This window comes from Globicephala melas, chromosome 3 (assembly GCF_963455315.2).
Source record: "Globicephala melas chromosome 3, mGloMel1.2, whole genome shotgun sequence".
Taxonomy (NCBI): Eukaryota; Metazoa; Chordata; class Mammalia; order Artiodactyla; family Delphinidae; genus Globicephala; species Globicephala melas.
In genome coordinates, this window is record NC_083316.1 from 52,209,385 (window position 1) to 52,223,035 (window position 13,651).

The window sequence follows — 13,651 nt, forward strand, 5'->3', positions numbered from 1 at the left end:
ATAAATGGAATGAAAAATATATCAGTGGAATTGAGGCAAAGGAACAAATTCAAGAGGCAATTCTGAAATAGATTATAAGAGTTTACTTCTGATGGGAATATTCCTGTAATCATTCATTGAGGAAAAGGGATTAAGCTTGAGATTGGTACGTTGAATAACTGTTTTTTGGGACTGCTGTTAACTGGATATTGAAGAGGAATAGCAGGTTTGGAGGAAGAGATGAGTTTGGTTATCATTATATTTTTAGTTGGCATCTCAGATGGCTATTCTCCACTACTTTCCTGTCTGACACAGACACACCTGGACTTTAGTAAATAGGAAGCAAGTAGCAGCCATCTCATTGTTCACTGTATCTCTCTAAATTCTAAACCTCATGTTTAGAATTTACCGTATGATTGCTTAGAGAATGCATGACAGTAGTTTCCCTGTTGTGCTTACTGGTAATTTATAGGTGAGAATCAATTCAGTGAAATTAGGAAAAGCCGTTTGAGGGCACAGGGCAACAAGATTTAGACTGTGATGGAAGATCTCTATTTGCTCCTCTGCATCTCCTCCTCTCTCCCTTAAACATAATTCTGATGGTGTGGTAGACATTTGAAAATTTTCCTCAGGGGATTTCACAATGCCTGCCGTACCTCTAGAGGAAGAGTTGCTACTTTGCCCAGCTGAGGAGTTTAGTAGTAACACACAAAGAAATAAGTTATTGAAGCTTACTTGGTTTTTTTTAACCTTGTAGTAGTAACCCCTCCTTCCCAACCGCTGCAGCAAACTGTACCTGGAACACAAATGTATAAAATAAATCCCACCTCAGAAATCTCAAGACTTATTTAATTAAACTAATCAACAGAGATTGAAAAGGAATAAAAATTTATTTCAAAATTAAAATTATTTCTAATATATCAGCATTTGCCAATATTCCTTATTATATTAAAAACTGATAAGCACTCAACCAGAATATGATTAACAAAGCATGATGATTTCCATGTTCACTTGCTATTATACAGCTATTAGCATGTAGTGAAAAACAGTGCCCAGGACGTTTGCCCAGCACTTAATTGAGCTTTGCACAATGTGTTGATGTGTTGTGACAGAGTGCAGTTTTATGTGGCTGTCTCTGTACAAGCCTGAATTCAAAGTCAGACCTATTCCAAACTTTAGCCTTTTTAATCAGTGAAATATTTACAAAAACCTCATGTATGTTCAAAGATGACAGCAAAGGCTTTGTTCCAAGATCAACATATTATTAAAAAGGGTCAATCAGACCACTCTAGTTGACACGTTAAAACTGTGTGTAACACATGAGGGTGTGTTGCTGAAATGTTTCTCTGTGTATGTGGTTATGTGTATAATTTATTTTTACATTCTAATGAGGTGTTTGGGGAACCTCTGAACTGCCTCTGCCAAATTCTTATTCTTTGTGAGATGGTTTGGGAAAGTACAGGCCTGGTCTGTTAAATTCAGCTTTTTCTTTAGTCTTTACTTCAGAATCCACCAAATAACTAAATGTGTACATTGTAATTTTACAGATTCTTTTCATTCTGGAATGTCATGTTAATGTTTCTTGGTATTAGAGATCAACTTCATAATCTGGAGAAAATCTGTATTTTCTAAGAGTAATACAGAAATGCTTATTATATATGTCATAACATATATATATAAATGCTTGTAAGTGTCATAACAAGTATTTGTGGATTTGTGCATTTCTTACTAATAAGTCATGCCCAAAATATGGTTTCTCTCGGTTTGACCATCAGACCCTTAAAGTTTAGGGACATGACTAAAAGCATCCACGTGTGAAAGAACAGTAGTTAACTCTGGGAATAAGCAAGCAGGAACAATGAGAATCAGGCAGTGCTTTTATTGAAGTACATTTCTCAGGCAGCTCTGGGATTGGCAGTTAGGCATTTATAGTAAACTCAATCGTGGAAGGATTCCATCAGTGAAACTTGAAGGGTTCTTCAAGTTTAAGCAGCAAAGTCACTACTAACTACTAAAATATAATAATCTTTAATACCTATCTATTTGAATGGGAAAAAAAGTTTTACATGTGCATTTTCTAGATTTATTGAAATTTTTTTCCTGGTAATTGTAAAGCAGTAGGAGCCTTTTAAATGTTATATCCTAAAACTCTGTGTGTATGCTAAACTTTTCTCTGATGTTAAGACATTTTCCTAAATGTGGAAGAAAATTTTTATTAGAAATTGCAATAGCCAAGAGCCAGGTATATTTTTTTGCAAATATATTTTGTGCTGTATTATGTATGTCTAAACTCTCCATTTACTTAATAAGACAGAATTAATTTCTATAAAATGAAGCAGACTCTCTAAAAACCCATTTTGACTTAGAAATAACTGAATGTTGGTAAAGTTTATCTTTATAAAGAAACTAGTTTGTGTTCTGTGTGTAACTATATACATACAGGTATATCTGGGTATAACATCAATTCCTATCTTCCGACAACCTTCTAGTAAAATATGTTAGGAGTAAAAGAAATAATCGCATTATAAAAGCAGCTGTATGTTTGCACTTTCTTTTTTGGTGTTTAAACATGTGAATGGTTGGGTTTACATATAATTATGTGTGTACATGTATGTTTTCATGTAAATATATGGTAAATAGTGCCAATTTCTTTCAGTGGCACTGAAAATTCAGTGTTGCCTGATATTTCTGCGTGGTATTGGGGTTACTTGTATATATGTCTATGTACATAACATGTCTTGTGAATTTTGCATGCTACACTAATCTCTGTTAAATCTATCCCCTCTTTATTCAGAGCATGCTGTCAAGGTCCTTTAATTCCAATTTTACTGCTGTAAGCCACTGTCACTATGGCAGCTCTAGGGATCTGCATGGCAGCCAAGGCAGTCTTGCCTTGAGTATTGCAGACGGAAGAGATTCTGGTGGGCACATTTTTCGAGTGAGTACCTGTAGTAGATCAGTACCTTTAGTACATAGAAGAGGAAGAAACCCCACATTTTGATGTTTTAACAATTCTAGAAAATAAATTTGTGCTGTGGGTTAAATATCTTGTTTACCTCCCAGTTCTTCCATGGCTTAGTTCTAAAACTCTGCAAAGCTGATTTAGTTTTTATCTCTTACGTTTCTGTGGTCATAACTAAGGATGTAGTCAGCTCTTATATAAAAAGGGGTGAGCGATAGGAATCTAAGAGGTTTTTTAAAAAATTATTTTTCTTCGCAGTGCTTTCTCTTAAAATTAGCTTCCTTTCCCTAACTCAAGGTTTTAAGGCTATGCCATGTGTAATACAAAGAGGGGTTGTGGGAAAGAATAATTTTCACTTTAGTGATTGAGGATTGGCAAATAAATACTTGGAACTAAGTTTAATCATAATTTGCAGAATATGATTAAATGTGAGCCTGGAGAAATTGCATTAAGTACCAGTGAAAAGGCAAAACCCAAATCCGTTATTACCCACGTAATCGTTAGTGGGGAAGAAGAAAGGTTTATTCTTTTAATGAAAGTTAAGGGTAGGGGATAAGAATGACAGAAACGGAGAAAGAACAGAAAAACTCTGTGCGGCTGTTTTAAGATTTTTCTTTCCGTGACAACTTGAGGTGGTAGCATGGCCTCTAAGTAAATGTTTCCTCTGCCCCTCTTCCTCCATCCTGAAAAGACCTTTCTCCCGTTGTAAAGCTGCATTCTCTCCCCCATAATTTTATTTCCATAGTGACCCTGCTTCTGGGTCCTTTGCTTTTTCCTGAGTGTCTCCTTCCCCACCACCCCCAATCTCCTACTACTTTTTAATATACTCCTGGCTTAACTCTGTTCTAGGATAGGAGCAGTATCCTCGATTCACTTTGTTCTGGCTGGGCCTTACCCATCTTGCTTTGCCTTCTGTCACCTGCCACCACCTGGTTTCTGTGTTACATAATAGTGGCAACAATCGTTTTGTAACTTAGCAGTTTGAAACAGAGAGGAGATGATGGCAAGTAAGCCCTGCATTTCTGGCACTCATTCCAGCTGAAGCCATGGGGTAAAGACCAGGGGCTTTTATTAACTCAGGGATAATCTTTATAGTCATGTGGAACAATTGTTCTTTACAAATTCTTGAACAGTAATATCATTTGCTTGTTTTTATTCAAGTCAGAGTCTTTGAGTCTGTTGCGTTTATTAACTTTTTCATCCATAATGCACTTGTTCATTTAAAGACATAGTCGTACATTCACGCTTGAGTTTAAACTTCAAGCTGTGAGCTGAGTTGATTATTATGCATTCTGAAAGCACATCTCAAAAACGGAAAAGGAAAATAAAGTAATAAAGTATTCATTGTATAAATAAACAAAATTAGATCAAACTACATCTAAAAATGCTAAGCCATGGTTTGAACTAGCAACAAACTGCACATGATAGCTTTGTTGCAGATATGGTTCCTAAGACTAAATTATAAACCCTTAGATTTACATGTATCCTATGGCATATCATAATGAACTGGATTTCAGATTATTTTTCAACATGATGATATAGTTTGCGTATATGTGTTGCCAGCCATACACTGTTTTGAAGGTAACAGTACTGCTATTTATCACAGTCTCTGTAGTTTTCTAAAATATAGCTAGGTGTGTTTAGAACTAAATTAAGATGAAAAATAAGCATCTTGCCTCCCAGCATATTTATAAGAAATATTCAGAGATAATGACATATTGAGTCTGTTTTTTCTCTAAAGGTATCAGTGAAATAAACTATAATGTAAGGATGTTATTTGATATATAAAAATATGAACTCTAATAAAATTTAAAAGCATTTCATCAGAGCAGTGCTTTTGAAAATACTGAGCTAATATTAGTATGATACAATTAGGCTAAAGCAAGTTTTATAAGACTGTATGTTTATTGATATTGCTCATCATTAATAAGGAAATCCTGGGTGATACTGTGCTGTTAAAAAAAACAGCAGTTAATATTTTTACCAAAAAACTTTTTGCTGTGCTCAACAGGAGTGCATATATTTTAGTTTCTCTTAAAATTTGGGTAATAACTTGGATTAATAACTAAATTTATTGCTCAAAGTGTTAAAAGCTAGGTATTACTGTAAATAAAACTAAAAGTATTATAAAGGAATATCTTAACAGTATATGTTCGTATGTACTTTCCACACATTATAAGAACAAACATTTTGCCATGTAACTTTGAAAGACTGTTAAAGGTACTAATATTTTTTCCAGTTTTATTGCAATATAACTGATATATAACATTATATTAGTTCAAGGTATACGTAATGATGGTTTGATATATGTATGTATTACAAAGTGATTACCACAATAATAAATAAATAAATATAGTTAACACCCATTATAAAGGTGCTAATATCGATGGTAGTTATGATGGTAATGTTTGATTTGGTTCTTCATCTTTCCATTGTCTAGCAGTATCTCCTCTCAAGTGTCATCATCATTTTGGTTTCACATCTTAAGGATCATTATTTGTTTATTTTTTATTTCCCCCTCATTTGAAGCATCCCCAGACATCCTGTGCAGGAGATCCTTGTCAAGATGATATATTCATTTCAGGACAGCAGAACTACCCGTCAGCTACACTTAGTCACAAAGATGTTCTTCCAGACAGCTTGATGAAAGTAGGTGCTCAGGGAATGAAGTAGTATCTGTGAGCTTATTGTGTTTTACAGCTTTTGAACTAAGAAATATCATATATGCTTTAACGCTGAAAATGCTTTTTTGAGGGCCTTCACCTCTTGATTAGTAAGGGTTTTTTTTTAATAATTGAGAAATATGAAATGAAATTTCACTCTGCTGTTTCTTAGTTTATTCCATGATTTCTTCCACACTGAAGAATCATTTTGTTATTTTTGGATTTCTGTAGTATCTCCTACTTTTTGGCATTCCTGATAGTAAAACTGTTTGGAGAGTTAAATATGAACCCGTCTTAAATTCTTCATTGGAGGATGAAGGCATTTTAACATACTTTAAATGTAATTAGAAATCACCTTGAAAGACTTTTGTATATGGTAGAATAGATGATGGTTGTATTCTTACTACTTTTATAACTAAAGCATCACTCATTTAGAGAGTTTACTTTTTTGTCACCAATGCTGGATAGATAATTCTTTTCTTTAGTATTTTCCTCAGCTGTTCTTCATCTTAACTAAGCCCATATCCCTAGTATAACCAGTTATAATTGTGAAGCATAGTTATGTATTATATAAACTTCTACATTGTTCTTGAGAGTAGGAATCCAGCCATGTAAGTTTGTACGTATTTATTTATTTTACCCTTTTTTGTTGTTTTTCTTTTAATTGCTGTCGAGTTTCTTTTTCTGCTATCCAATTTCTTTTTTCTTTTTAATATCCATTTTCTGGTTTGGGTTACTGAGTTTGTTTTATGCTTTTTATTCTCCTGAGTTATCTGCTAATCATAGCTTAGTATATTCCATGGCTATGTTTAACACTGATGTAGAATGTGTTCTACACATTCAGGTATGTCTAATTTCTAGGTGTCAGGGAGTCTTAAGAATGGGTCAGAAGTAGTTATTGTCTGGAGTATTCTCCCCAGGAGAAAGGTATTAAATCTGCATGTAGGAATAAATTGTGCTAACATAAGTGCTGTCTACAGAGTTATGCAAAAATAATAAAATAATTGCACAACTATTTAAGTACTCCTAGGAGGATTAATTGCTTCAAATCTACAGTGATCAAGTGGGAAACAACCACAATATTTTTAAAAAAGAGATAATATAGCACCTCTTCTCTCCAACCAACATAAAATTTGTGAGAGAATAATATCTTTGTGCCCTGTCATGAAACACTCATGTATATTCCCAGGCCTCAGAATTAACTAAGTTCTCAAGTATAATACAGTCAAAAAGAGAACTTTTTTTTAAAGTAAAAATATTATTCACCAAAACCAAACTTTGTATTCCTCAGCAAGATGAACATAAGAAGATAATACATAGTTCTGAAACTATTGCCATAATGTTTTCCCAAACTTTTCTACTTTGGATAATTTTAGGGAAATGGGACGCAAATCATCACAGTTTTTCTCTAATTTCCTTGTGGGTTAATAGTTAACAATGAAGTTTTAAATGACTGAATCGCTTAAATGTACTTATTTCTTCTTCTACACAAAAATTTCTTTATATGCAAATATTTGTAATGTAAATATAACCTCTTATTTTTCAGATAGATTCCTCACATTAACAGAAGTAAGCTATTATCACATTTCCATAAAGGTTATTTTTAAATCTAAAAAACAAGAGACTTTAAGACAAAGATATTTCTTTAACAGCAACAGAATAATATGGAGTTTTTGTTTAGCTTGTGAAAAAAGCAAAATAAAATGTCATGGTTTAATTTTTGTGGTTAACATTCTATGGAATTAATACTTAGAGAGTTTAAAAATTCCTAACTTGATACACACACACACACACACACACACACACACACACACACACACACACACAAGGAATAAATCAATTTTCTACTGCATAGCTAGATTGGCTTTTTAATTCTGGAGAGGAAAGAATAGAGGTAGAAGAATATACTCAGATTATGAAAAACTTCTACCACAAAACTACTTACACTTTCATTCTAAAGAAAAGCATCAGCAAATGCATATTTTGAGTGTATGTGAGAGATTTAGTATGGGAAGAGATGCCCTTTTAATGGGCTTACTTAAATGTTAAAATTTGACATACTGTTTACCATTTTAACATTGGGTTAAGCTTACAGAAAAGCAAATAATTTTAAATGTAGATATGATGTACTTTAATTTGAAACTTTTGAAGAGTGAATCTATCAGCGAGCACTCAGACAAGCTTAGAATTAAGACATTAACAGTTTTTTTTCTTTTAAAAGTGTAAAATTAGAAAAAATGGCACACATGGCGTGATACTGTGTGATTTAGAATGTTAAACTCTAGTGCTTTTGTATTGCTTCAAGAAGAACATCCAAATATTTGTAACAAGGCATTATTATTGGTCATTTTAAGAGACTTCATGTTTTTCTTAGATGCCTTTGAGTAATGGACAGATGGGCCAGCCTCTCAGGCCTCAGGCAAATTATAGTCAAATACATCACCCCCTTCCTCAGGCATCTGTGGCAAGGCATCCCTCTAGAGAACAACTAATTGATTACTTGATGCTGAAAGTGGCCCACCAGCCTCCATACACACAGCCCCATTGTTCTCCTAGACAAGGCCATGAACTGGCAAGGCAAGAGGTAAGAATGATCAAGAATATTTGGAATATGAGACTAAGCTTTTAATGTATTTTATAGGTTATTTAATTATAGCAATAAATCCATACAGAATTTTAACATAGTTTTTACTGTTTTGTTTAATGGCTTGGTTTCATGTTAAGTTTATAAGGTATTAAACTTTGTGGTTTAACTTGACAGTATGATCCCCCCTGTTCTGATAAATTGATATAGGATAGTATTGAGGGCATGATTTTTTTTTTTCCTAAGGTGGTTGTATTTCCAAAACTGGTTGATGATGATACTCCAGTAATCGGACCCTCTTCAGGAATAAAAATAGTAGACCGTTAAACTTGAATGGCATATTATAGTTTGCTAATTGTTATTTGATAGTTAGCTTTTGAAACTGGCCTATAGTCTCCAGACTACTTTGAGAATTAAATCTTACAAAGTACTTAAAAAGTCAACAGTTATATATTCATATATTTTGATAGTTTATTAATAAAATATTATTATTAGAAACTTAGAGAACAAATGCTTCATTCATTTTGTTTTGGTCTCTGGGGAAAGGGAGTGTTTTATAACAAAAGTTTAGTTCTTGCATCTTTTTCTATAGCTTGGTTGTAAAAAATAGTATTGATTGATCATCAATCCCAACTCCTTTGAAGCATATAAACAGATTTAGGAAATGAGTTAATATCCAACAACCACCCAGGGATCTTTTAGATGTCTTATGAAACATCCAGTAGTCAGAAATACTATGTAATTTAGATGTTCTACAAATGGAAACTGATAATAAAATACATGTTTTGTGTGTATGCTCTATGTCATTAAAGTCCGTGCTGTCCAAAATATATAAAGTCAACATTAATTTGTTGCATATCCTCATAAGATAGCAATAGGTTAATTTAGGAGCTATGCTTTATAATCCCAGCTGTGCCTTTAACTCACTAACTCATTAACATAATATTTCACATTGTAGTTTCATTTCATCTGCCCAAATATTTATTTTAGTTGAATTCTTACATATTTATGTTTTCTTGAACTTAATTTACCAGTGTGGTTATTATTGTATTATAGCTTTTTCTGATATTAGTAATAAGTTTATTTCCATATTAACTCAGATTCGAGTGAGAGTTGACAAGGATCCAGAACTTGGATTTAGCATATCAGGAGGGGTTGGGGGAAGAGGAAACCCATTCAGACCTGATGACGATGTGAGTTTTGTTTATATATCCTTGAAATGCTCATTAATTTTTATTCACTAAATTAGTACCTTTTATGTATAAGTAAAAATCTAACATATTTATATAGATATAGACAGACATCACCTTGTGATTTCCCTCTGTATTGTTCAGCTTTTTGTTTTGAAATGTGATCAGCTCAAATTGTTTAAGGGCTACAAATTTAACCAAAAATTTTTAATGTTCATTATACTGTGAAGTGATTTTTTAATTGTTAATACTTTTCTTCACATCTATAGAAGTAACTTTTTTATCACTTTAATAAAAATCACTAAAGTAAGAATTACCAGAAGCACAAATAACATAGCGTGGTCACAATATTATTCAGAGAAGACAGGGAGAAAACTTGCACCACAATTCAAATATTTGCATACTATTAAAAAAAAGATTGCTCCTTGGTACTGTTTTATTTATGCATCAAATAATTATCAAATCATTATCTTTTTTGTTGTTATTAAAGGGTATATTTGTAACAAGGGTACAGCCTGAAGGGCCAGCATCAAAATTACTGCAACCAGGTGATAAAATTATTCAGGTAACTAAGATACATTTTTTTATTACTTTTTGTTTTATAACATCTGCCTTCCTCATCAACGGCTTATTAAATGCCAGATTTGAAAGTAAGCATTTTATGAAGATATCTTTAAATACTTGTGGATGAAAACAGTGGCGTTTCTTATAGGCTACTCTCCAGTGCTTTCATAGCTTAAAATATTTCCACCTTGTACCTTGGAAGATCATACTGATATTTTTAAATAAACCTTAGCATTTTTTGGAATATATCTTAGCCTTTTGTTTAAGTTTACGAATGTTAACTTCTTCTAAAATAAGATGATGAAAGAATCTCCTCTGTGTGTTACGAGAATTAAAGGATTTAATTCACAAGAAGCACTTAGAACTGTGTGTCTGATGTATAGTAAAACATCATTAGATGTTTAGCTTAAATTATAAGAAGTGTAGTGTCCTTGATCTGGTGGCTCCTAGGCAATGGAAAGACTAGGCCTTGACCTCTTTTACCCTTGCAGCTTGGTGACCTCAGTTGTACCTTAGCGTATACACACAACACCATGTCTGACACTGTCTTAGACAAGTGCTTCCTAATGTCAGGTTGCTATGTAAGAATCATCTGAAAATGTGGGCAAGATACAGGTCCTGGGTCCCACCTTCAGAGATTTTATTTCCATAGAGATGGGTTAGGGCCCAGGAGTCTAGATGTTGTTTTAAATTGCCAAAATGATGATTATTTTCTGCCAGGTTTGTGAGCTGGCAGAAATTCAAATGCACAAATGCAAATAAATGACTATGAAATTTTTTTTTAAGCTTTTTTCTTCTTTCTTCTAGGCTAATGGCTACAGTTTTATCAATATTGAACATGGACAAGCAGTGTCCTTGCTAAAAACTTTCCAGAACACAGTAGAACTCATCATTGTACGAGAGGTTTCCTCATAAGAGCTGTGGACTAAAAAATGGAGAGACAGCAAGATTTATTGGAAGATACTTGCAGGGGAAATTAATATTTTGACTATTTTTATATATAAAGAACTCAAATATGTTCAAATTTGTACATTAATGAAATAATGGAATTTGTGGTTAGAGGGAAAGAACCACTGTACAGTATATAGGGGAGACTGTTGAATTCATACCATATAAAACTTTTAGGTTTTTAAACATAGCAGTCAAGGCTACAAAAACAAATGTATGTTGTTTTTGTATAGAGTGTAGGTTTATTTTTGGATTTCATACACACGATTGAACTCTGTGCAAGGCTCTAGTTAGCCTTGATTGTAGCCCAGAGACAGATGGCAGAACTATCTATCTCATAGCTTTTATGCCCTTATTTTTATTCAACTGGTATTAATGTTTTTCTGCTGAAACTTTTTTTTTTATGTGGGCAAGAGATTCAAAGTGTTGGCTTTTGCTATGTGCATATTGAATTGAAGAATGAGTAGGTGAAGGTGGTGCTGGTGGGTTCACTTTCCAAGGCCAGATTAAAACAGTTATTTCCTATAAAAACCTGGAAGCAAAGAATGAAAAAAAAACAGCTGTTAATGTGTTTTTATTAATAGAATAATGCAATAAAAAATGTGATGTCTTTTTAAAGAAATAAAAAAGACAATAATTGCATTTTATGAGCTCTTCAGGATCTGTTCTTGTCATAGCCATTACTCTACATCTGCTACTAGTGAATCAAGTTTCAATTTTTTAGTCACAGGAAATTTTTAACTCTTCTGTAGATGCATGTCCATGCATTTTCTTTCCTTTTTGTTTTTTTGTTTTTTTTTGGTCCATGCATTTTCCGTGATGCAGAAATTCCTTGATTTTTTGCAAATGGTGGTACTTGCAATTTGTTTTATAATTAGTACTCCATTTTAATCTTAATTTATAATTTTTATTTTAAGCAACAAATGAAACTGAAATGGCCAGTTTTAAGATTGTGTTGCTGTAACACAAAATGTAAGAAGATTTAGGAAAGCCTCTTGATTTTGTTTGGCCTCAACATTGCCTTGGTAAAGTAAAAGGAAACAGTACGCATGGAGCTAGGAAACCAAAGCAAGTTTGTGAAACTGGCACAGTGATAGAGAATTGCTGTGGAGAGTTGTAGAGCAAAGGGATGGGTCCTTGAGGCCTACCAGTGTGTAATGGTGTTCAGATAAAGGGCTGTTCCTACAGGTAACATTAAATGTGAACTCGACACTTCAGAGTCTTTAAAGGGTTTCTAAGTGTATCAGTGTAATAGTGTTTTACCACCAACTGCCTTTGTTCCTCGTTAGTGTAACAATTATTTGATAGAGGTTTATTAATTTTGTTCAAACCATTAATTTTATTTGTTTTTGTTCTGTCTATGTAATCAAATAAAATTTGAGTGACATGCAATGGTAAGAATTAATGCATGGTTATTTGGACCAGAAAAAAGTGCCATAGAAGACCAATAACTGTTTTTAGTCGAGGCTAGTCTGAGCGTTTCATTAGAGCAATATTCAGTTATTGCAATTCATTTTTAATTACTAAGAAATATAATTTTGGAATTTTGAATGTGTTACGCTTTGTTCTTCAACCTTGTTTTAAGGTTAAGTCTTCTATAAGACTAGCGAAAACAGCAATCTGCATTATTTTTGCAAAAGTGAGTTGGACTCGTTTGTTTCTTGCTAGTCAGAGTAAATAGGCAGTACTTTTAAAAAGATGTGAACTCCAATACTGCACTTCTTTCAAGATGTTATCAATTGGTTATTGTACTGTATAGTTTTAATAATATTGATTGAAGCCCTTTAACAACTCTTTGTAAATTTTAACTCATTTTAGTTGATTTTCAGTACTATTTACATAGGAATTGATTTTTATGGATATAGTAGACAAAAATGTGCTGTATTTTGATAAAATTCATTTATTGTATGTGTGTTGTAATCTCTAAAAAATGACAAACAGCTTCTTTAAGACAAGCCTTGGTGTTCCCTTTATTCATAGTTTATTTTAAAATATTAATTTTGGCATTCTAAAATTACTCCCATCATTTTTTATTGGTTTCAGTCAACTTCTCACAGTCACATTCTGCTTTTAATAAGGAATACAAAAAATAGGTATAATTCTGACATTTTCAACTTCTTTACCTTGAATCAGATACACAGACTGTGATTTTGGAAAAGGAAATAAGCCACAAAGAACAATTGATTCATCAATGATCTAACCTTAAATTAGTTGTCTGCACATTATATTGAAATATTACAAGTACAACAAATGTTATATACACTAGTATTTTCTTCTATTCTAGTTAATTTAAAAAAATTTTAATGTTCTCGTAACACACAAAGTCAAGTAAGAAAGTTTGTTACAAGATGAGTAACATGACACATAACTTAAAAAACTAATAGCAAAATAGTTTTGCACTTAAATAGCCAAAGTTTTCTCCTAAAATGCTGGAAAATTAAAATTAAATAACAAGAATTCTTCATTAGAATTTTTGTTTTGGTAATGATAAAATTTCAAAATTTGAATAAAAGAGTAATAATTTAAATCTTTTGAGGAAATAGAAAAGACATTTTTAGTTTATATATTATTGAGTAATCTGTAGTTAAGGCCCATGCCCATAATTGATATACTTATTTTTAATAAGTATTATGTAGCAAACCATCAAAACCAAAACTGTCTTATTTTTAGTAACAGCATTTAAAATTGACCACCCTAAAATTTTAAACCATTAAAAATTATACGTCCAGCACAAAATTGTTTACACAAACTAAAGTTTTAT

At 32.6% G+C, this 13,651-nt stretch overlaps 1 protein-coding gene across 15 annotated transcripts in view; it reads left to right on the forward strand.

The window, feature by feature from the left end:
• Positions 1-12,282, forward strand: part of ERBIN (erbb2 interacting protein) — a 107,785-nt gene extending 95,503 nt beyond the window's left edge. For 5 of the 15 annotated variants that reach the window (XM_030844477.3, XM_030844458.3, XM_030844495.3 and 2 more), the window contains 6 exons: positions 2,774-2,917; positions 5,471-5,590; positions 7,979-8,188; positions 9,289-9,381; positions 9,869-9,943; positions 10,750-12,282. In XM_030844477.3, coding sequence (XP_030700337.1) covers positions 2,774-2,917; positions 5,471-5,590; positions 7,979-8,188; positions 9,289-9,381; positions 9,869-9,943; positions 10,750-10,857 — 750 coding nt within the window. In that variant the 3' untranslated portion in view covers positions 10,858-12,282. The remainder of the gene's footprint in view (positions 1-2,773; positions 2,918-5,470; positions 5,591-7,978; positions 8,189-9,288; positions 9,382-9,868; positions 9,944-10,749) is intronic. The other 10 variants (XM_030844514.3, XM_030844508.3, XM_030844486.3 and 7 more) reach the window with 9 other exon arrangements.
• Positions 12,283-13,651: the final 1,369 nt, after the last annotated feature.